Raw genomic sequence first — 24,092 nt, 5'->3', positions numbered from 1 at the left:
GCAGAGCCCAGATATTTGCAGCCATTCCCATGCCTTCTGTGTGTCCTTCCTTCCCTCCCTGTGAAACCACCCCACCACTGGTGAATGGAACTGTACTTCACAGAAGGAAATACCTTTTGGAGGGCTACAGATCACTTGTACTCAGCATGTCGTTGCCCTGGGAATTGGTAGACACTTAGAAGAATTGCATGAAGCTGTATATTTAGAGTGTTGACGTTAACTATTCGAACCCACAGCATCTAAAAACAAGTATAACTTCTCCCAGAGACACCTGCATGATGAGTTCTATGTGGGAAGAAACAAACACAGTGAAAGGGAAGTGAAACATTTTGCCCGAAATGGCATCTTATGGAGTCAGATCTTTGCAGTGACAAATATGCACCGAGCAGAGCCAGATTTCACATTTTCTAAATGTATTATTAGGCATCTTTGTCATGATAAGAAACACCACAGCTGAAGCTGTACATTGGTTCTGCATGTTTGTCAATTCAAAGTGGTTTTGATGGCTGGGTGCTGAGGTCTCTGTTTGCCTCGATTTCTCTATTTGCTTCTTACCTGGGCAGATTTCTGTGCCTCTGTGAATCCTCATTGATTTTTGTGAGAGTGAAGTGTCATTACTGCAGCAGGCAGTGTACATCAGGTATATTGGAGAATAGGATCATTAGGGTTCTGTGTCATTAGCAGTGCTTCTAATGTACCCCATAACGCTTTCTTCTCTGAGAGGTGGCACTGGTTATCTGAGTTAGCTACTTCATCGTCTCTTAATATCACACAGCTTCCAGGGTGTTTATCCTCATACAGCTGAGGTGTGGGAAAGAAGCATGGTACAGGTCATGCCTAGGTCATATGTTGGAGGAGCTTGTGCAAAATCGTTCAGGAAGTCTGTGGAAGAACATGAAATTGAGCCCAGGTCTGAAGTGCCTATGACCAAAATGGACTGTTAGACAGGATCACCTCAAAGCTGAAGAAAAATGGGATACAGTGTGATGGAGCATGAGATCTTTGGAAGGTGGACGGAGAGCTTTGGACCCGTGCAGATCTGGTCTTCTTAGTCCTTATCGAAAATTGTCCTTAAAAAGACTGACGCATTTTGGTGTCATGCAACTATGGATTGTGATGGGGTTGCTCTGTATTCACAAATTAAGTAAGTTTATGCCTGGAATATATGTATATTTTACTTTTAAATAACAATCACAGTCTGCTGTTGAACCCCATCTATTATCTGTATCTTTCTTTTCACACATGTTCAGTCAGGGAGACATTGCTTTAATCCTGCTATAATGGCATCTGATCATACGCGTTTCTTAATTTCTATTAATTCTAATTACCTACAATTAAAAATAAAAACCCAAGTAATGTATTTTGTAAAGCTTTCTCTTTTTTGGAAGGTTCCTGGTGAGATACTTTCTGTTCAAATGGTAGAGATTTACATCACATACCATAAGAAATTTCCATTTATAATTAGCTTTCAAGAGTTAATAAATGTTTACCTGTCACACAGCCCTGATGAAGCATCCAAACTCAATGCTTATCAAGATGGTGTAATTGGGACTTTCCATACTTTAGTTATCACCTTAAAATCCTGATCCTTAGCTAACTTGAAGTTCTGACTATGTCTGAATTGCATGTCACGGTGGGACGTGGGTACACACTACCATCTTCCAGGGCATCTTTGGAAGAAAACTTTTACATGTGGGTGCGGGCAGGAAGGGAGCTCTGTTATGCTCTGGTAGGTCTTCTCAACTGTATGACTAGGGGACCAGCACCCCATAGTACACCATGAAGCCCATCTGCCCTGCAGTTGAGGTTCAGCCATGGCATGCACACTAGGACCGCTCTGCCACACAGAAATAGTCACTGTCTGGAGCTTTTCACTTGCCTGAGGTCTAAGTAGGTGTAGCTTTGCACCTTTCTTGGGCTCTCTGGCACAAGCTGTTGCCCACCTGTATTCCCCAGCCACAAGGGTTAGTACTGGTTCCCTATAGCTGCACCATTGCCTAGTGGCTTCTCAGGCACAGAGCTCCCCATTCCTGGCCCTCGGTGAAACTCAAAGCAAACAAATTGGATTCAAAACCAATCTCTCTTAGTTTTAATCAGCACAAGATATTTGCATTCTTGCTAAGATTTAAAATATGCTTATATCCTTCTGCCCTGTGGTGGCTTTGGCACCATCCCTAAGTGCTGTTTGAGCTCAGGCACCTACAGGTTTTGCAGTTCTGCAGAGCCCCATCTGAAAAACCAGGGAATCTCTTCCTTTCACACAGGCAGCTTGCTGTTCCCATGGTTTGGCTCCATAGTAGAGTAATAGCATCTTAGCACAAAGGCACAATCTCTCCCTTCTCTTCCAAGCAGTCTGCCAGTGCAGCAGTACCTCCCCCAGCTCTCTCCAGGACAGGCTTTAAAGACATGCCAAGAGCCTGTGCTTTCCTTCCTTTTCTGCAGGAACCCAGCAATCTCCAGGCAGCTATCTCCCAAAGAGAAGCTGAAGAAAAATGGTGACCTCTATCAGGTGGCCATCTCATGGCCTCCAGTCTAGTGCTCCTCTGCAGCTAGATTTCATCAAATGCCATTAACCAATTACCCAAATTGGCACATTAATCAATTGTCATTAAGTGATGCAGAATCTAGAATATGAATAAGTTCCTTATTGGTCATATTTAACCCTTTGTATTAGTGTGGTTGTAGCTATCTGTGACATGTACTAATGCAACATGCTTATGCTAACTTCTATTTTTTATAAGCTGTTCATAAGCCACTTATAAATAGAAGCTTAATATGAAGTGTGACAGATCTCTAATCTTTAGTCTCTCCTTAGCCCTCCAAGCGCTTCCTTTCTGGAAATACAGAATATATCCAGCATGCCCTAGATATTCTCCATTCTTACTGATGACTTTAGCTCTCAGCCATTGATGCTTTCCACTTCTTAATCAGTGTAAATAGATCAGTGCTGCAACTGTCTTTTTATTTAACATTTTAAAAAGACAAATAAGATAAAAGGGGCAGTAAAGGGGTAGTGAATAGAAAATATATTTTTTTGCTCATGTGATGCTGTGAGGTGGAGGGGTTTTCATATCAATATAATATAGACATAAAAATCTATATTTCTTTTCCATTGCAATAAAGAGGATTGGAGTAGCTAAGTGAATTATCTAATAGAAGGGAAAAATATTAAGAAAATACTCTGTGGCATTTATCTAGTGTCAGTACTATATGATATTCTTTTTTACCACAAGGCATCTGTGTAATGGTTACTCTGGGCAAACACTGTAACAGAAAATGCCTGGTTTAGTGTTACACAGCAAATCAGTGCCAAAATGCTGGATGGAACCCTTATATCGTGGTACCAGGAAATGTTTATTAGTCTATACTGGGTTTATTTGTTTGTTTGTTTGTTTACTTCTATGGGGGAAAAGCTTGTGCATCAGAGACTTGGGTGGTATGGAAAATTCAGAATTAATACCTGTTTATTTCAGCATATGTCATTCAGATTTTGTTGAGTCTAATCCCTCCAGCAACCAGTGTTTTTACTTTGACTTTAAAAGAAGTAAAGCCGTGTAGTTACTTTTCAGTCTTTCCTTACATTCAGCTATGAACAGTATAATAATGCCTGTCCCCAGCCTGTTAATATATTGATATGCATTCACAGATAAGCACATCTACTGTGTTTCTCACAAACAGGAGAACTCTTGATGTACGGAACATCAGGTGCAGAACTTGTAGGATTTAAAGCACAGCCAGAGGTAATGGCTCCAAACTGTAACCTAACCTAACACTTTCTCAGCCATAGATTCCTCCCCTTTTTTTTTCTCCTTAAAACTTTTGCTGCTGCGTCATTGATAAATAACAGCCCTTTGCTCTGTAATATATCCCTTTTTTTATTTAAAGTTTTGCCTTCTTACCCATTAAACCTCTCCTCATCAGCATTACTTTTACTTTTCAGAAATGTATATTCAATATTATAGGCAGGAGTTCTTTTGTTTTCTCCCCGAGGATGTAAAACCCTGAGGGATTTAAGTATCTACTTGATAGGCTCACAACAGTCTTAATCAGCCTATAATGGAGCTAATGGCTGTTTGTCATCCTTGGAGATATAAATTTCCTGGTGATGTCTACTGCAGTCAGTACATGAAGTATGCTCTGACTGCCAGCAAGGTCTAATAACCAGGAGAAGGGCAGCCAGCTTCATTAGCGAGAGCGAGACTGAGACCATACCGGCTGCTTTTCTGGGGAATTGTGCTTTTTTGAATACCGAGGGGGAATAATGGATAATACTGGTAAGTGAAATAAAACAGATCTTCATTCTTAGTGGAGCTATGGGGTTCGTTTGTATCCTGTCTCGCTGCAGGAGATGTGTTTCTTTAGCTTGTGTCTTCTTCCTTTTAAATGTCCTTTATTAAAGCAAATTTTTATGTGTGTGTAAAACGTGACACACTTAAGTTTTTAACCCTTTAATAGTCTGTTTTTTTCTGGTTTAAGTCTGTTTCCTGGAAATGTGAACCTAAACTGTAATGTGGGATCTGCCTTTTTGAGGTTTTCAGTGTTATTTTGGAATCTATATGCAGGAAATGTGGCAGGAAGGGAAAATGCATGTACTTTAGTAGGGAAATATCTCTCACAGTTTGCAATAGGTGTGGATAGGTAACCAATAAAGCTAACAAAAAGTAGATCATGCTTAGCTCCCATCTGTCTTATTTCAAACTGCCTCTATTTTCCCTATATAATGCCTTACTCTCTTTTATATTTAGCACATAAAATACTGAATATATTTGCACTTTTTATTTTCTTTGATGTTCCAACTTTAGAGCATGCATTTTCATCCAAAATAATGCACTTCACGGTTTCTAAGGAGGCACACACATCATTGCATCTGTGATGAAATGCATTATTTGCATTTCCCTTTTGCATTACCTTGTATCACAAGGCAGAGCAAAAAGAGAGCTCTTTGGGATGGATATTTTGCATGCTGCTTTGACTGCTATGAAACTTGAACATGTCAGTGTCTCTCTGATTTATTAGTACTAGTGCATTACCTGTTAGGACACATAATCTGCAGTAGATTCAGTGCCCTTTGAAACCTGCTCAAATCTTCAGATTTGTCTGAAGTTGACCTTAAAAGTGATAATCACCTCTACAATGTGTGAAAAGATTATTCTACAGTAGATTTCAGTCATGATACTACATGTAGTTTAAATTTGTGGGGTTTTTTGGGTGTTTTGGTTTTTTAATAATAAAAGCAAAACTCTTGCTTATGTCTGCTAAGCTGTCCAGGTCATTCTCATTTCACGTGTATTGTTATCAACTTCCATGACAAACAGATGGAAGGGTCTTGCTGCTTTTATTTCTATGAAGTCCAAGACAAAAAAAGAAAAGAAAGTTTTCCCAGAATTTAAAATGTAGGCATTATGGAAAATTACATTATGGAAAATTACATTGTCAGCACTTATGAACTTAAAAAGTGACATAGTCCTAGTATAATGTTCTTTTTTGGAAATAATTAAGATTAACAATACTCTTTGCACTTGGTGCTTTGGCTAGCTTTAAGAAGCCTTAACATAATAAATGATAACAACTTGTGTTTTATATTGCATGACAAGGCAGAATTTTCTGCTGGAGAAGGATTCCTGCTCTCCAACACAGAATACCTGTGGGTAAGAGATACCCTGGCAGGCAGAGCTGCTAATTCCTCCAGGTTTTTACACTCTTCAGCATCAACAACTAATACTATTGAGGTCTTGACAGAGATACCACTTTAATCCAGCTATAAGAATCTGTTCAGGAATGAGTCACACTTTTTTAAAGGCCAGGGGTTTTTTTTGGAGGGGGGAGGGAGCGAAGGGGAAAGCTAGTATCTGAAAACCATAGAAACAGATTTTCCTGTGTGTGGTGTTTGGGGTTTTGTGGGTTTCTTGTTTGTTTTGGTTTGGGTTTTTTTTTTGTCAAAGGAACATTCCAGTTTGGCTCCTATCTGCAAAATTTGAAAGTTAAAGTAAGGTTTGCTCTCTGCGCAATTTACCAACTACTCTCAAAGCCTCGTGTAACACCAGTTTGCTGAATAAATCCAGATATTTCTTTTTTCGTGCAGAAACAGTGACCGATACTTTCCATTTTTTAGAAAACAAAGTATATACCATTGAAATCGGTTAAAATAATAGTTTTGGTTGAGAAGTAAAAACTAGTTATAGAAAAAAGTCCCAAACCAACCCAAAACCAGATGGAACTAAGCCTTATTGAAGACATCATGGCAGAGGGCATGGCTTTGATCCAGCTTCTACTGTCATTACCAGTGATCTTCTCACTGCCTGTGTTCAGCATGGTCAACCACCTTCAGCCCCACATGTGGCATGGGCACACTCCCTTCTCCAGGCAGCTCTTCTACAAGTCCAGTCACTTCCATACTTTGAGCACAGTAGGGAATACATCCATTTCCAAAGAACCTACAGGGTGCTGAGTAAACACAGCCAAGGTCTGTAGAGTTACTTTTAGATCTCATGATCTCTAATTGCAACCAAATGGAGTTGGGTGCCAATGTGGGGACTGTGCAGCTGAATACCTCTGTATATCTGGCCTGTGCCCTCTGACTTCTACAGGGATGTGAGTGCACCTTTGAAAGCCCATGCGGTGTAATCTGGGCACTTACAAGACCAAACAGAAGGGGGAAGGATATTTGCAGCCATAAACATAACTGCCTGATTAATTTGTTCTTCAGCAGTTTGCCAAATGAAATGTAAACATGCTGATGTATACAGGCTGGATACCTGCCTGAATTCTTCCTAAAGAGATGCTATTTCTGGCAATAAAGAACTGCAGAATATTAGCAAAACTGTGGGTTTGAGCCAGTGAGTGCTAGAAATAACAATTTGGTATCAGTGTCAGTGAATCAGGCCTCTGTTATTAAACTCATCATGCTGCCGAAGAGACTTTCAAAGTCAGACCATGGATAATTGTTGGGCAAAACTCCATCTTCTGCTCTGCATAACAGAAATATCTCTGTAATTCGTCACTCTTCTTCTCTGCCATCATTAAAATAATTTTCTGGCCATAACTGTAATTTAAAAAGATCAGTGTAGCTTATAGGTGACCTATGTGCACTTTTTAGCTGTTATGGTCTGAGCTATTTTGTGGGTTTTAGAAACAATGTTTTTATTAAGAAAGTCCTTTAAATGTTAGATTGCTTATATTTTTAATCCATGTACCGAGACAGCTCTGCGTAATTGTTGTCTCGTGTGTTCTTTTAAAAGCCTTTCCTGGAATAACAATAAAATATTCATCTGTCTATGTATGGCACATCAGGACGGTTCTAGTTGTATTTTTTGCCTATTTTGGCATCAGCTGTTTGTGATGGGCTGGCTGCAGGTATTCAACTGCAAGGCTGCCTAATGCTCTGGGCAGGAGAGGGCAGCCAGCAGTCCCCTTCTTGCCTCCACTGGCAGGTCCTGGGATCCGGCTTTGCTGCACGAATCTACTTTGAGCCAGACAGATCACGCCTGGCAACAGCAATGATGTAATAAAACTCGTTTTAAAAAACCCAGGAAGGTCTGGAAATAACTCATGGGGAAAAAAAGTGAATATGAAAGTAGCAAGAAACTTGCAGTAGCAGGAAGAGCGAAGCTGCGGAAACAGACATGCTCCAAAGTGATGCTTTTTGAGGGGGATTTCCTGTAAGAAGGAGTGAGATCAGCAACATCCCTTCACCCAGAGCTCCTAGTCAGCTGTGTCCTGCTTGGAGAGGTGTCTCACCTTAAAACAGACAAGCCTTACACACTCATTCTTATCCAAGGAACATGCCAATGTGATATGCCAAAATCTTGGGGGAAGGATCTCATCAGGGTGAATGGCAGCATAACAAGGTGCTGTGTCATACCAGTCATGAACAAAACCAGGAGTCCTTGTTTCATGTTTCTTGGGGATTTATATGACTTCTTTGCACTTGGAATATTATTTTAGCAGTAATGAGCTAGCTGTGGTTAATTGTTACCCTGAATTATGTAGGCTCTGCAGCTCTGGCTGCAGGCTATGCCTCGAAGTAAAAAATCTGTTCTAAAGGGACTGGAGGTCTTGTATATTGAATATCTTATCTCTGAAGAATATCCAGTAGCAACATCAAACCTCATATTTGACCTGAAGTGAAACTTAGAGCTTTCCATCGAAGCAAGACTTTAACTTGAGGCCTGAAACACTGCGGGACGGGAGGATAGCAAGTGTCAATTTAGCCTTCTTCTGCATGATATCATGTGTCACAGGAAGGGCAAGAGACACAGGAAGCTGTCTGTGGATAGAAATTCTCTTGCTTTTGAAGTAACTAGTCATTTTTTTGTTTCTGTAACTCAATAGGATTTATTTAGCATTCTTTAAATATAAGACTACTGAAATTGAGTGCTGGTTGAGGATTTGACCTTACAGATGCTTTTTAGTGTCTTACCTTATTTCCTGCTACTCTCAATGTTATTTTCAAGTGTTTAAACACGTGTTTTAACAAGTGTTTAAACAACCATATAGGAACTTGTACTAGAAGTAACCAAATACTGTGTAGTACAAAATGTAGAGATATACCATCCACCCTACTTCAAATGGCTCTTGTTAGCTAGAAGTGCTGTGGTCCCACTGTGGTGACACACATTCATATTTTAAGCAACAATTTCTGTTGCTGCAGAACTTCTTATAAAGAAGCACCATGAACTCTAGCTGGTTTGGAGAGATGGTGTAACACTGATTTTATTTTCTAATAATTTCTGATTTTTTTTTTCTGATAAAAGCTAGCAAGCATCAAACCACCAGGTGCTGAGCTCATGCCTTATGTTTACATCTGCTGGTTGTGTGACACTTTTTTGGCCAGCTGCCCTCAGACCCCTGTTCTGAGCTCTGGATTATCACTGCCACCTATGGTGAAGAAGCAAATGTTGTGTACAGAAGTAGTAATCCAAATTTGAGAGGTGGCACTTTCCCATGTACTTCTAGCAAGGGTGAGACTATAACTGCAGGACCCAACCATTCTGAAAGTCCAAAGCAGTCCAGATGAGGAAAGGTTGTATTGAGAGGCACAGGCACAAATCATTCCAAGAGAAACTGCCTGTGTTCCAGTGGCTTTGAACACCTCAAATTGAGGGGTCTGGAAGTGAACTGCGAGGAGCAAAGCAAGATTGTATGACCAAAGAGCAGGTGGTTGATAATAAGGATGTAGTCTACTGCTGTTTAGTCATCATTCATTGTCTCTAACTGAGTCTTTAGGAAATTTGATGCTTAATTATGGAGTGACTTGCAGGGGTATTGCTTTGGGCTCAAAAAGTAGACTGGATGGAATTTTACCAAAAAAATCCTCCCTTTCTCTTTTTTTCCCCTCTGTCTCACTATTCAACCAATTTTTTATATTTTCACATAAAACATTTATGAGACTTCTTCCTAAAGTATAACTGGAAAATATAAGTAGCTTAGGACTATAAGAATACCTAGCAACCTTCTCCCCACAGACAGGAGTAAATCTTGAATAAAGCTGCTGAATTTGTCTCTAATCACTCTTTCTGGCAAGTGAGGCCCAGCAGCCCCTGGGTGAGTGTGGGGGGCCCAGGGCCAACGTGAGTGTCCCCCAACAGTGCCCTGTGGAGATGCAGGATGTTGGAGGAGGTTTGTCACCTGGATTTGTTATCCCACAAAGCCGTTTGTGCCTGGCTCTGGGCACAGCTCAACACTAGAAGGGATGTCCCATTTGCTGCTGGAGATGAAAGATTACAGAAGTAGCCATATTCATTTGAACAAAACTACCACTTTTTCTGCAGATACTGGGAGACTGAAGCTAATGTGGTTTGTACTGATACCTGTACAAAAGCATCCTCTCCAAGCACCTCGTGGGGGCAGTGGTAGCAGTGGAAGGACTTCTTGCAAGGAACAGAAGAAGGGATGATGTTTATGGCTGTCTGCTTTCCTCCCAGAGGAGACAAACTCGACCCAGACTTGTCAGCAATGAGGTATTGAGTTGCTGGGAACATAGGGCTCAAATAATGGACTTGAGTGAAGAATTAGGTCCCTGTTAATATTCAATTTTCAAGTAAAGCAAGACACAGAAGAATATAAATGGGCCAGGGACAAATATTTGCTTAATCTTGGTTTGCTCAGCAGCACCTTTCCTGTAATGTAACTACCAAAGATTACTTATTTCAGAACTTATGGTATGGGAAAATCCCCTTAAATGTATTTTGGATAGCAACAGGATATTTCATAATGGCAAAGGCAACCCTGTGTCTCTATAGAAAGACAGACACAGTGGGAGATGATCCAGAAACAATCTTTTCGTCCATGGCTTGACCATTGCTAGGAGAAGCCTTGCACAATGTAATTCCAATACAAATATGACAGCAGCTGATATTTCCACAGGAAACAAAGTTGTGATTGATTCGTCCTAGCTCCAGCTCCTGCTGACTCACAAGTCCCTTCTGTCTTTCTCACTGGGACTTGAGTCAGTCCAAAAAACGAGGGGTATTTCATTATGAAGGCTTGCATGGAAACCATGTGAAGAGATGAACTGAAAATATGGTGATCTCAGACTGGCATAAAATTTGTGCTGCTGTGAGCTGGTTATTTAGACCATAATCCAGCAATACTTTTCTATGGCCTTTCTGTCAGGGGAAATAGTTTGTTAATGGAGGAAGCCTATGGAGTTTGTCTGTGTGATTGTATCAGAGAAACAGGCTATATATTTTAGCTGCTTTGTTTGTAGCTGCAGTTGTTATATGTCTCCTTTTTCTTCTCTTTTCTGTTTCTGTTTTTATTGTTTAATATTATTAAAATAACTAACATGACACATTACTCTGTTTTAATTTCAAGTGAAATTTGGCATCTTCTAGTGTTGGGATAAGGTTTAATTGCTCTTGGCATTTTAAAAAGAAATGCAAATGACAAAGATATTAAACTAACAAATTATGACAGCTCACATAACGCTTTTTTCAATGGATTTTTCCATGCATTTTTAATACCCAGAATAGTCAGGCTTAATGCTACCATATTTACAATAAATCATTATTCTAATGGAAACATTTTGCTTTGTCAGGCAACACACAATCAGCAGTTTTCAATAAGGAAGCTGAAAACTGTTTAACATTTATTCTGTGACACAAACTTATAAAAGCCAGACAATTTCTAATTGGGGCCAATATGCTGCCCTTAAACTGGGATATTAAGAAATAATTAGAGCACAGTAAGGGCAGGTTGCCAAACTTAACTTTTAAATTCCCTAGCTTGTATCACACAGCACAGTGATTGTAACACATTATAAGGCTTCTGTAAGGCATGAACTTGCGTTTCCTACACAACAGCTTAAGGCTCTGAGCGGTGCCCGCAAAAGGTTGAAGTAGTTGTTTACTTTGGCATGAGTGGCTTCAAGAGGCATAAAATATCACAGAACTTAGGAACAAAGATGGCTTTTGGGTTAAAAATGGAAATGGGAAGCAGTGGTAGAGTCCGCTTTTCTCACTTTTCCCACAAAACCCAGCAATGGGGTTTTTTGTTTGCTTGTTTTCTCCTTTCTTAGCCCATGAATGCCTTGTCTGCTCTGTGTAACAAGGACCGTGCCAGAAGTCCTTGAGTGAGCTCTGAGCATGTTTATGTGGCGTAGTGCTTTTTGCTCAGCAGACATTAATCTGAACCACTAAATACCATAGTCACATCAGCACTGGTGGCTGCACCCAGACTGGTTAGTTAGCTGAGGTTAGATGTGATGCAGTCTTACATCTCCATGGCATCCAGTTCAGGGCACAGCTGTTTCTAGTTCTAGCTGGAGGATCTTTGAACACTGTGATATTAATTGATGCAAACAGGCCTCAGAACCTAACCCTGCCTATGGTTTTGGAGGTGCCACTCACCCTGTCTTATTTAGAAGCTAAGGGTTATATAGCACCATGTGAGAGAATCTTGGCAATTTCCAAGGTTATATAGTCTAGATAGTGGGGAAAAAATACTTTTCTTTTTTTTTTTTAATCTACATGTGGGAGGTTCTGGGGCCAAATTAAATGATGAAGTCTTGATCAAGATTCTGAGGTCCTTCAAGATGAACAATTTACTTTCAACATCTGAAAGTAATGAGCACTGCAAAGCCTCAAGTTCTGTAGGTGTTGTGTATATTCTTTAATACTGTAGTTCAGAAAACTTGACTGCAAAGAAGAGTGGAAAAGTATAATACTGGCAAAGTAGAAGTACTCCTCAGCACCATTTAGAGTCTTATTTTGAATTGCTGAAGGAGAAAGAATAGCCAGTGTTATTTCCCAGAAATGTTCTCTTCTCCCAGGGAGGAATAAGGATGATTGTGGAGTCCCCTTTCTCTCTCAGGTGGTAGCCTGCCTAACTATTATTCTGCACTGCAGATGAAGAAGCTCATGATATGTCACTTGAGCAGGGGGCAGTTTGTACAGCTACAGTTTAAGAGCACTTTTCTGAGAGTAGTGTTATCACTTACCCTGAGATAAGTTCCCTCATCGCTGCTTGCAATCACAGCTAGATTTCTTCGGGTTTTTTTTTACGCAAAATTTGAAATTCTGAGGGCACATCCAACTCTTTTTCATCTTGCAGAGCAGGTGGCTCCCAAGTGCTAAAGGTTGTATACATCTTCAGATTCAGATAGGTTGTGCAGCCATTTTAGAGGACTACTGTCAGGGTGAACAAGGAGAAGGCAAGAGTTAGCATCCTTCCTAGATCAGCATTTAACCACGCTTTTGTGGCATTGTTGCCTCTTGTGGTGATCTCCTCTTCCTCTGCTCTGCCTTTAAGCTTTTCCTCCAGACCAATAAGTGCTATCTCAAGCGGTAGATCAGATTGCTCATGGAAAAGAGGGTTGACACTGTGTGAAAGGCAGCCAATATGTTCTTGCCTGAAAAAATGACACAAATAAACTTCTCAGAACATTGCTGATGGAATGTGACCTCAGACTTTCCTTTTCACTGCTTCTGGCATACCACACTTGTCTTTTACACCTTTGCCTTTACCTTTAACTTATCAGGAAGCACCTAAGTGTCCATAGGATGCAAAAGTGATGCTTCCCACAGCAAAGCATCTATTGCCTGCTACCATGTTGGATTGGTCCTGATGACTCCTGTGGTCCCCTTCATTTTCACATTCCCATGCTAGTCTGCACTCTCAGTGTGAAACTGCATCACTGGGGTTTATTTTATTTTATTTTTTTCCTTCTGCCCATTTTCACAGTCACAGAGTACTATGGGCAGAATGAAAAAGAAAAATCCGTATTTTGATGATATTAGTAGCTTGGCAACCATAAAGCTTTCCCATGGCTTTGCAGAGGAATTTGGAGTACTTATGTTCCGTGCTTCCCTTGATCCTGCTATGCACTGTGCACTAGAGCTCCAGTTCTGGAACTGATGTCATGAAAGTAGGTTGCTGTGCTCAAATACAGGTTTTGTCTGAGTCTTCTCAGCACAGTTTTAGGCCTGGTAAGACAGCGTATGCATTTCTGGTTCAGACTGCTTCCACCATGGATCATCTATTAGCTGTCTCATACTATTTGGAAGAGGGAGAGGATGAGATCTTGACAGCAGTTTTGTTTCTAGAAACAGAAACAAAATGGTAAGAGAACGCTTACCTATATCAAACTGGGCTTCCTCTCAGCTGAGAGAAAAAGCAAAGAAGATTCTCACATGCCTCATGATTTCCCTCCTTGCCAACTCCCTGGTGACACTGGCTAGACTCAAATGTCAGAAATTAGAGGTTCTTTAGGACTGGTATAAAAGGACTTCCCACAGATGAGAAGTGGTCCCTAAGTTATTTCAGCTTTTTCTCTGTCAAAGGTGACTAGTCCAAGATATTTACCATCCTTAAGCATATCTACACTTCCACTTTGCTCCAAATTTTTTCCTCCTATTTCATTACATTAAATCAAATTCCATTATGTGTTCATTCACAGAACAAGTTGTCTTCTCATAGTATTTATGGACAGCTGCGTCATGTACTTTATGCAGTTCATGAGACATTGCAAACACACAAGAGCAAAAATGTTTTCCAAGAACAACAGCGCACTCTTTGGCACACAGAGGACTGACTTGCGTTCAGCCGCTGCACAGGCCCTGTGGAAAGTCTGGGAGTGCTTAGGGACGCTGTTGGAAATGGAGTGCTGGGCTAGGTGGACCTTTGCTATAGGGATGCAGGTAGGGTAGGGAGGCAGGGAGGTCCCACCCTGTTGCAACATGTGTTAGTATATGGTAGTGGTAGAGAGCGCACTACAGAAGAGCCACAAATAGTTGGCCACACAAAGGCACAGAGCTGCAGTTTGTTTTGTAGCCCAGAGATGGAACTGTCAGGGCTTTCTGGCCTTCTGTTTGTGGGCTGGGAAGGCAATGAGTTATCTGGGCTCAGAATCATTCCTCTTCTGAGGGTAACCAGGTAGGGCACACAATGTACCCCCCTTGGTCTCCATTCTGAGGGAACGTCATGCTTTTGAAGGAATTAATCTGTGTTGCAACAATTTTTAAAGGGAGTAAATGAGGTAGACACATAAGCATAGCTAGTGAATCTCACATCAGTCCCAGGCTCAGACTGAGCCAGAAAGAATTAAGAGATTGAATACAAATAATTCCAGTTAACATGGGTTAGAGAAAAACAGGTTTGAGGGAATTATTTCATCTATCTAGCTGCATTAGAAGATGATTATTTCATCTGTCTATCTTGCTGCATTAGAAGATGCTTGGCTTGATTCTGGTGTGTAGAACCTAAAATGATACAAACCCAATATGTTATGTATCAAATGGTTTAATCGGTGTCCAAACTCCAGGCTTCAAAATACAAGTGTATTTAGGGAATTGTTATCACACATCAGGTGTGATTCAGGAGGTATACAGCAAGAACTGGTTCTTGCTCCAGGCTGTATGATGCTACTAGCACTGACTGGCAAGAAAATATAAAACTATTTTTATGCAAGAAACCAATGTGTTCAGTATGGACAAAGGAAAGGCCATATGATCAGGGGAAAACGAATTAGATCTTGGTTACAGATGGAGAGGCTCAGTATTGAGAAGCAGTCATTTTCAAAGATAGTTGCATAATAATAGCATTATGCTGGAAGCACATGTTCAACTGATGAGCTCTGTCTCAGAGAGCTTATGTACTCTTTGAATGTATTTGCAACATGGAAAGACGTTGTCTTTTTCTAGTTGGAGCACTAGAGTGACTGCTCCTGGGATATTGAGTAATCTTTGGTGTACCGTGTCTTCCTTAAAACACAAAAATCTGAGGAGGATTCAGGAAAGCCTTGTAACTCTGAGCTACTGTAAAAGCAAATTTCCTAATATTCTGAACCTACTTTGGACTTCAACCCAAAATCCCTTTGCAGCTTTCTAACTATAATAATCCTACAAAGCAAACTGTATTAATGTTTCTTACTGGAAAATACTAGTTTGGACCTCTTTGTTCCCACCTATGACTAAATATCACCGACATCTATCTATAGAGGTATATTGTTGGGAACCATAATACATTTATATATTAACATGTGTGTATATATATGTTATATTTAAATATTGGTAATAGGTGATTCTGAATATATTTCAGATTTGAAAAAAGAAGGTGACTATTAGCTAGCACAAGGGAAAAACAATACTGCACAACTCACAGCAGACAGACTGCTAAAAAGGATGGAAATGAGGGGTCCCAGGTGCTAGAAAGCCTCCAGCAGGAAGAATTTCTTCTTCCAGTTTTATTAAAGGCTTTGTTTCCACTGGAGCTAGCTGCATCTGCCTTAATTGCCACCTGTCGGACACAACGGAACGGCATTGCTGACGTGTACAAGCCTTGGCTACCCTGACTTCTTGGTGGGAGAAAAGCGTGTTGAAATAATGCCCATTATACTGTTTTTCACTGCACATGTAGTTAAATGAAAAGTGTTTGGTTCTTTCTCATCACCCCAGAGTCAGCACCAGCCAGAGTTCCTGTACAAAACATTAACTCGTGTTTCTTTTAGGTGGTAAAGTACTAGCAAGAGGGGCAGGTGGGAGTAAGCCAGAAGCAATTAAGTAATTTATATCCACTCACACCAATTGAGGGCAGATTTTGGCATTATTCCAGCATCTCTGAAATTAGGCACCATTCTCATTCCTCAGTGTTGCTGTTAGCCTGACACTGTAGCTGGAACTCATACAGGGCTGCAGTGAAGATCATAGTTAAACACTACCTTGGTATTATGCCTAATAGGAAGGTTTCACTGGCTAAATCTGGCTGTTTAGGAGGTAAAGTACTGCTGCTCTTCATGCTGCAAGGCAATACTTTATACAGTCTTATTACCATTGCTTTATGCAGGTGATGTGGCTTTCTCCTCTGTGCTCCAGTGTTTTCTTACATTTTATTTTTTAAAAAATTATCAAGTCCTTTAAGTCCTGTCCTTCAGTTTATGATGTCATTCTTTGTGTGGCACCTAAGAATTCTGCATTACAGGGCACCCCCTGCCAGAAGAGGCCTCCTGGGACAAAAGAGCTGGAGGCAGCAGATCATATTATGGTGAGGGTGAACGCTATTGTTGGAACATGCGGACAGTGTCTTCAAACTCCACTGTGTCTAAAATAAAAAGTTCTTTAGACCTTAAATAGACTACGTATATGATAATACAGCCTGCTGATTAAGGCCCTCGCCTGTCCTACTCTATACCTACTTAAAATGATGAAGTACTTTCTTTTTTATGGAAGGAGGACTAGGAGGACTAGAAAAAACAGCCCAGCCCCATGCTAAAGTGCTATAGAGAGGTGCTAACACTGCTTTATTCCCCATGCCAAAGAATCACCAGTGTTTCCCCCCTGCAGCTGGCAGGACAAAAGTCCCTAAATACTGGTATTATACCAGCAAACAGATCAGGTTAATTCCACTATTGGAAGGTAGGAGAAGCAGGAATTAATCCCTTCAGGCAGTAAAGAGTCAAGAACCCTCAAATTGTTCTGCATCCTGTTCAAGCTACTGTGTGAATGGACAGAAAGGGTCCTCTCCATCTAAATGCTGGTCCTGTGTGGGATTTGGTCTGGAAACAGAGCCCCTGTAACACAGATGACAGGCAATTTCACTACCCAGCACTGTGTTGTCTAAGCTCATCTCTTGGGAATGGGGACCCTGAGGAGAGAGGATAAGGTTTTTCCCCAAACATGCCTTCTTTTGACAGCCCAATATCACTTGAAAAGACTCCTCAAAAAGCATAGCCTTCACACTGCTCTCCAGAACTCTTTAAAAGGGACTGGGCTCTATTTCTCCAACAGTGTAGGTGCTAATAGCGCATTGCTGTGGTGCAGACAGGTGTAGTGGTAACCCTAAGTGGACGTTTAGTTACCAAGGATGAAAGCTCAATGTACGAGTAATTGAGTGCCTGTGTGGCTGAGCAGCAATGAAGGAGGGTGTTCAGGACTGTGGAACTCAGAGTTTGTGGATCCAAGCACATTTCAGTTAAAGGAAATAATTTCTTACAGAACTATCTTGTTACCCCCTAGATTATGCCTGTAGCAGATCTATTTGCTGGGTACTGTGGGGTGCTCAAATCTTGCAACAATGAGGAGCCTAAGGTTTGCTTTACGCCATAGCTGGTCAGCTCCCATGGAACACACTGTTCCAGCTACTTGGCGTTTTCAGGATAAATGTGCTCCTGCTGTATTTTCTCTCCTGGGGTGCAACAAAAGGCAGAAAAGACTGACCATGATGGAAATAGCTACCACACACATGTGCACTCTTCACAGCAAAGGGAATGGGGAGTCAAGGAGTCAGGTCTGGGTTCAGGCTGTTGTTGTAACCTTTTGCTCACATTCACAAACAATGCCCTATTGTGATGTTGATTCCTGCAGATTATCCTAATAACCAGTGAGCAGTGAAGCATGAACATGTGTTCAGGTTTCTTAGATTGAGTTCTAATGTAATAAAATGTGCCAGCATTTTAAGGGCCAATCAAAACTGCATAATAAGAAGAATTGGATAAGATGGAGCACCTGGAATTTTGTTGTAACTCTCAAAACTTGGAATCTTCCAGGAAGAAATGAATTTTATACCTAAGGACACATGATATTTGCTTTCTTTTCTGCTATTATATGACTTGGCAATTATACTGATACATTTAATCTCTAAAAATGCATAGTCTGATGTTGGTAGTACAGCTTTCATAAAGGCCTGATTGCAATTATAATGGGGGTAGGATTTTTCATGTGTGTGAAAAATACACAGCCCAAGGCTATGGTATGTGAGACGATACAAACAGTGATCAAGTACCTTGCCAGGGAAAACAAGGAGTCTCGGAGCTCCTACACAGCTGCTTTACTGCACACGTGCTGAAGTGTTACAGTCATTTACTGCACCAGCGCATTTGTAATACACTAAGTATAAAACTGATTGTCAGTGAAGTATGTTTTAGTGACTTCTGTGAAACAGCACCAAAGAGGAGCTGAAAGATGACTCATTTTAGTTCAATACCAGGCTATTAGCAGCAGACTAATGACGTATGAACATAAATGTTCTGTCTGTGAAGAAGGTCACACTCCTCATATACCGGGTTGTCTTTTGTCCTTTAGACTGGTTCAGCTTTTGGGGAGCTCAACCTGGGAGGTATGTAATGTCATGTCACTTGGAACAGCTTGCAGTCAGAAAGGCTTTTTGAGTCAGACCAATTATGTTTGATGTAAAAATTAACACACAGACAAGCCTAAAATAACTTCAGAAAAGGTATGGATTTTTTTTTATCAGGGTGTTAACCAATGTTACTAGACAACTTATACAAACAAAAAATGCCTTGCATGAATTGTGGATCCAGTTATCTCATATTAGTTTAGTCAATTTGATGGGGGAAATTACTTATAAAACCCAACTAATATTTATCATGACATAAGGAAATGCCAGATGTGTATAGGTTGCTATGACCATAATTTTTCACCTACTAGTTTAATAACAAAATATCTTAAAATTCAGATAATTAATTTTCTTTCTATTAGATTGGTAAATAGACCTCTTCCTTTCCATAACTCTTACAGTCCACGCATTTGAATTGCAGGAAGTCTCTCTGCTGGTACTCCTATTCAGACTCCTAAAAATTTTGTAGGATTAATAGGATGGTTCAACACAAACATCTATGCACAAAGAAAGTTTTCAGTGAGGCTGGCCCCACAAGAAAATTTGTAGCTTTTCAACTGACTTGCATCAGTTTAGCATATCTATACATGGATATATGCATGATTATACATACATTTGCTTTATTAATGATTTTACTTAAACTGGTCCAGCCCTTGTCCATAGACATGACCTGCCTTGTGAGGCCAGGAGTTAGTACTGAGTGCTAAGCCAGGGTTAAGTCTCCATACCTTTAAAAAAAATTGACTTTGATTAGCTTGAGCTGTAAGGATCTGAACCCTGACAATGTCATGTGATCTTAACCACACTTTGTCTCTAATTGAATGGAAGTCTCCTTGGATCCAGGTGTAATATCCCATGCTAGGACATTTGGCTTTTGTGGAATTCAGCTGCACAAAATTAAAGTGGTCTTATTTCATCTGTTAACCAAAAGGTGATCTCTCTTAAAGGCTACTCTGGAAAGGAAGAAGTATTTTCTCTGTGTACATTATTTAAAAAAAAAAAAAGCTGCTCTGTGCTTTCCTCAGAGTTTAATTCTACATACTGCACTCTGATTTATGTTCAGCATGTCAGGATAATGGGGATGGAAAGCATAGGACACCCTTGGCCACATAAATATGTTGTAAAACATTCTGAAAGTTTTCGGTCTGTCTCCAGCAATGGATCATTAAATAAGAGGAATAAACAAAGAAAGGACCATCGACCTGACCTCCACATAATTTACTTAATGACTACCAGCTACATTCATAAATTTACAAGCACTGGGTTTTATCACCATGTGTGAATCATGGTTGTGGTTCATAATTACTGTGCAGTTCATGGGAAAACGAAGACTCTGACATCTTGCGTTGTATTTTAGTAGTTTAAGTGAGTGGGATCTGTGCTTGAGAATGCTTAGGAGCACCCCTCGTCCTGCAACATTGCCTGAGTAGGTGAGACTTTATATAGACTTTTAATTACTGTTTTGGGGGAAAACAATTATTTAGTGTGGCACATAGCTAACATAGCACAGTTCTCTAAGTGACTTTACAGAAAATACTGAAGCATAATGCCAAGCTGGATTTTATGGTTCATACTCCACAACCAAAGGCATTTACCTTTCATCCAGAGAACCCAGTGGATGCTATTTGCAGTGCCCATGAAGGCACTCCTGCATGGCATGGGGCTGTGCTTTGCACCCACACAGGGTTTTAGAGGGAGCTTGACGTTGCAGCCTGGCTCCCAGTGATGCCAGGGACTGTGAAGGAGGCAGTGAGGGTTCCTCGAGCAAGTCGTGGTTTTGGAAATGTGTATTTTCTTCATTTCACAATGGTTCTTCTTGGGTTAATGTTTTCTACAGTTAAATACTTACAAAAAGCACTGTAAAATTAAGACCTTTTTCTCCTAGTAATTGACATACCAGTAAAGGTCTTATTACTGGCTCTCCCACATGAGCTTTGCTGCTTCTATATGGGAATATAATTCAGTGAGCCACAGAACCATGAAAATATCTGAAGTACTATTTCTTTTAAATGGATTTTCCTTACAGAGAAGCTATCTTCCTGAGCATTTCTGTGAAAGCTTCTATTGACTCAATTTAATTTGATTGTAGCTGAAAACAGTAATATTTCATTTACATTAGCTTTAAAAGTATCTGCATTTTTCTCCCTGCAGCCCATTTGGCTTTAATGTTGCTGAATTGTAATTTAATGAAATTTGTACATTTGAACTAACTAAACGTGCTGCATTAATGATCTGCTGTATTAAACAGGTAGTTAGGAAAAAAGTGTAATATTGATGTTTAGTCTTGCTAAAAGCACTTTTGGCATTCTTGTCTTACCTCATATAATTGTTTTAGTTTCCTTATGTGTGGGGTTTGCCACTGAATGAACCTGAGCTAAACATGATCTGGATCAGCACAAAAAAGACCCCCAGGACTAGTGTAGTTAAAGCATCCTGGTTTCTCTCATCACCATCAAGTCAATGAATTAACACACAAGAATTTAAAAAGCAAAATGAGACTCACAGATTGACACTTGATTTATACAATCACCATATGAAGACCAAATGCCACGCATACAGGAGGAGCTGGAGGCAAAAGCTGACTAGGCTTTCTGCCTCATTAAATGCTAGCAGGTTACTAGATCAGAATTCTGCTACAGCATGCTGGCAAGGGTGGAAAACCCGACCCTTTATAGCCCTCCCCATACACAGCCATGCACACTTGGACATATGGAAGTTAAAATGGGATGATATGTTTCCCAGCATCAAGGATAGCTTTAGAAATTAATGGTGTGTAAAACCTATTACAAAGACAGCTACCTCCAGTTTGGAGAACGAAAGCAGCTAACTCTGAGGGTTCGGAACAAAACCCCAAACAATTGCTTGGGGGGGGGTGCATGAAGGATGAAATTGGATCTAATTGTGTCTTTGAACCAATCACACCTTTTTGACATTACCACTTAGAGCAGTTTTTGACAGCAACACTTAAAGGGTCCAGCCACGAAAGTCAACACCCACAGAACACATCCCCATTCCTGAGGTGTTAATGAACCCCATGGCTGCCTGCTCTTCCTGGCAGAGTAGGCTGTGTGCTTTGCCAGTCCCCCTTGCTTGCCTGTGACTGCTGTCTGTGAGCCCTGCGATCCCTCTCCAGATTGACCCACCAGCCTTGTGGGGAGCTCAGGCCAGACCAGGCAGAGAAGAAGCAGCCTCAGTCAGTGCTCTGCTAGTCTTGGTGTGTCTCTGCAGCCAGCCAGATCCTGACAGAGCCAACTGGGTGGGCTTTTCTGTTAAACTTCTGTGAACTTAGAAGTGGCAAAAGGGCACACTCTACCAGCCTCACTCCTGGGAAAACTGTCAGTTGGTGTTGGCATGTTATTGCAAGGCAAGAATTGTGAGCAAAAGCCTAAGATCTGTAGGAAAGACAATCTGCACAAAAGCAGAAGATTCATTTTACACATTCGACTAGGACACTTATAACTGGCTGTGAGCTTTCTTATGGATCAGCAAAGATGCAGGCCAAGCTGTAATTGTGGTAGGAGCAAAAAGAATCACAGAATAGCTTGGGTTGGAAGGGAACTATGAACGGTTATTAGTCCAACTCCCCTGCAATGAGCAAGGCCATCTTCAAGTAGATCAGGTTGCTCAGAGATCTGTCCAGCCTTAAATATTTCCAGGGATGGGACACCTACCAACTTTCTGGGCTACCTGTTCATTGTCTCACCACCCTTATAGTGAAGGATTTCTTCCTGATATCTAGTCTAAAGCTACCCTCTTTCAGCTTAAAGCCATTCCCCCTTGTCCTATCTCCACATGCCCTTGGAAAAAGTCCCTCTCCAGCTCTATTCTAGTCTCCCTTTAGGTACTGGAAGGTGCTATAAGGTCTCCCCGAGCCTTCTCTTCTCTAGGCTGAACAACCCCAGCTCTCTTAGCATGTCTTCATAGGAGAAGTGCTCCATCCCTCTAATCATCTACATGGCCTTCCTCTGGACTCGCTCCAACAGGTCCATGTCTTTCACGTGCTGAGGACTCCAGAGTGAGTCATAGGACTGGAGACAGTACTCCAGGTGGAGTCTCACCAGAGCAGAGTTTTCCATGATAGAAAACTGCTCAGGGCCAGGCCAACTGCATTGGAGCAGCTGGAAGAAGCAGACAAATGCAGAAGAAAGAGTCTGCCAAGGAGGAGTGCAGTGCAGCTGAGCAGGATGTCCTCACACTTTTAGTAGCGTGCTCCCTCCTCCCATCACTGCAAATGAAATGTGGAAATCATATCTTGGGGATAATAACTCTTCCCTAGGACCAGTGAGAGGTGCTTACATGCTGTAATAATAGATGCTGTGTAAGTGCTGCAGATGGAAAGTGGATATTGGCTCAATATTTGCAAAAAGGGAATAATAAACCCAGTCTTCCAGAAGACCATTCAGCGAGTGTGGTGCAGGTCTGCCACCAGCCCTTTATTCTGTTACTCTGCAGACACTGATGAATTAAGTGTATAGTATCTTGCTGTGAAGAATAAGTGGAACAGGCACAGGGAGATGTCTGACATATATTTTGAGGTATATTTAATATTGTAGTGCTTCCGGATTCCACTAGCATGGTAGGGATTTTGGCTTCAAACCAATGTTTTCAGCAGTACCATGTGTCTCTGGAACAGCAGTTCTTACTTTAGAGCTGGCTATGAAAATAGTTTCCATTATAACCCCTTGTTTTTACATGCTTCTTTTATATTATTTTGAAAATCCTCTTTTGAGTCAAAAATTTCCATCTGTATCTTTGCCAAAAGGTGAAGTTTTCCCCTCTTCTTTTTCTTAAGCTTGGAGGAAGAATCTTTCAGTTGTTTTTGAGTCATGGGAGAGTGGAAAAAATGCATTTTCCCAGTAGAGCAAAAAAGTCCACATTTTCATAATAACAGAAACATGGAGGCAAATTAAACTGAAGGCTGAAACTTGTATTTTGGTCTAGATACTTCTGTAGTAAACCAGCTTCATAGGGAAGGACTTTGATTTGCCAGAGGCAGAGATTATTCTGATTTTTTAGAGTTAATCAGGCAGGGGTCCACGTTTGAAACTTTGCTGTCATTCAGGATATTGTTCAAGGTAGTGTCTTTACAGCTGCCCATTTAAAAAGGAAAGAGCTGGTCCCCTGTGGACTTCTGCCCTTCAGAGCTAATTATAGTCCAGTAATACATTTAAATTCATTCTAAAATCTGATTGAATGGAGAGGAACTAGATGAACAGTGGTGCCAAACATTTTCAAAACTTTTTCTCAAAAGTTTTGAGCAGAAGTCTCACTCTAGTCAGCAAGAGCAAATGGCTGTTGTTGTTGACAGGCTCACGTGCTTTGAAAGGGCCAAAGTGCATGGCAGGGGACGTACACACAACTTGAGCAACTCAGGAACTTCATTCAGTATGCCTGCTAAATTTTTTGTTGATGTCTTTTCCCCTTCACACAGGCTAGGAAGCATCAGTGTAAAAATCTGCTGTGCTATGTGTAGTTACACTGAATCAGTTATTAAACAGAAAAGAAAAACAGAAACAGAAACA

General features: G+C 40.8%; 1 protein-coding gene across 4 annotated transcripts in view; it reads left to right on the top strand.

Moving 5' to 3' along the window:
• The window catches only part of PHACTR2 (phosphatase and actin regulator 2), a 135,023-nt gene that overhangs the window by 26,786 nt on the left and 84,145 nt on the right, over positions 1-24,092 (top strand). Inside the window, exon 1 of one of the 4 annotated variants that reach the window (XM_027689392.1) lies at positions 4,104-4,274. The exons of the other annotated variants lie outside the window; for them this stretch is intronic. Coding sequence (XP_027545193.1) covers positions 4,262-4,274 — 13 coding nt within the window. The 5' untranslated portion in view covers positions 4,104-4,261. Of the gene's footprint in view, positions 1-4,103; positions 4,275-24,092 lie in introns of those variants that run through there. 4 annotated transcript variants of the gene reach the window in all.

Source organism: Neopelma chrysocephalum, unplaced genomic scaffold (genome assembly GCF_003984885.1).
Source record: "Neopelma chrysocephalum unplaced genomic scaffold, ASM398488v2 Primary Assembly neopelma1_23, whole genome shotgun sequence".
NCBI lineage: Eukaryota > Metazoa > Chordata > Aves > Passeriformes > Pipridae > Neopelma > Neopelma chrysocephalum.
Note: the sequence above shows the minus strand (reverse complement) of the source record. Positions and strands in the feature narration are given on the sequence as shown.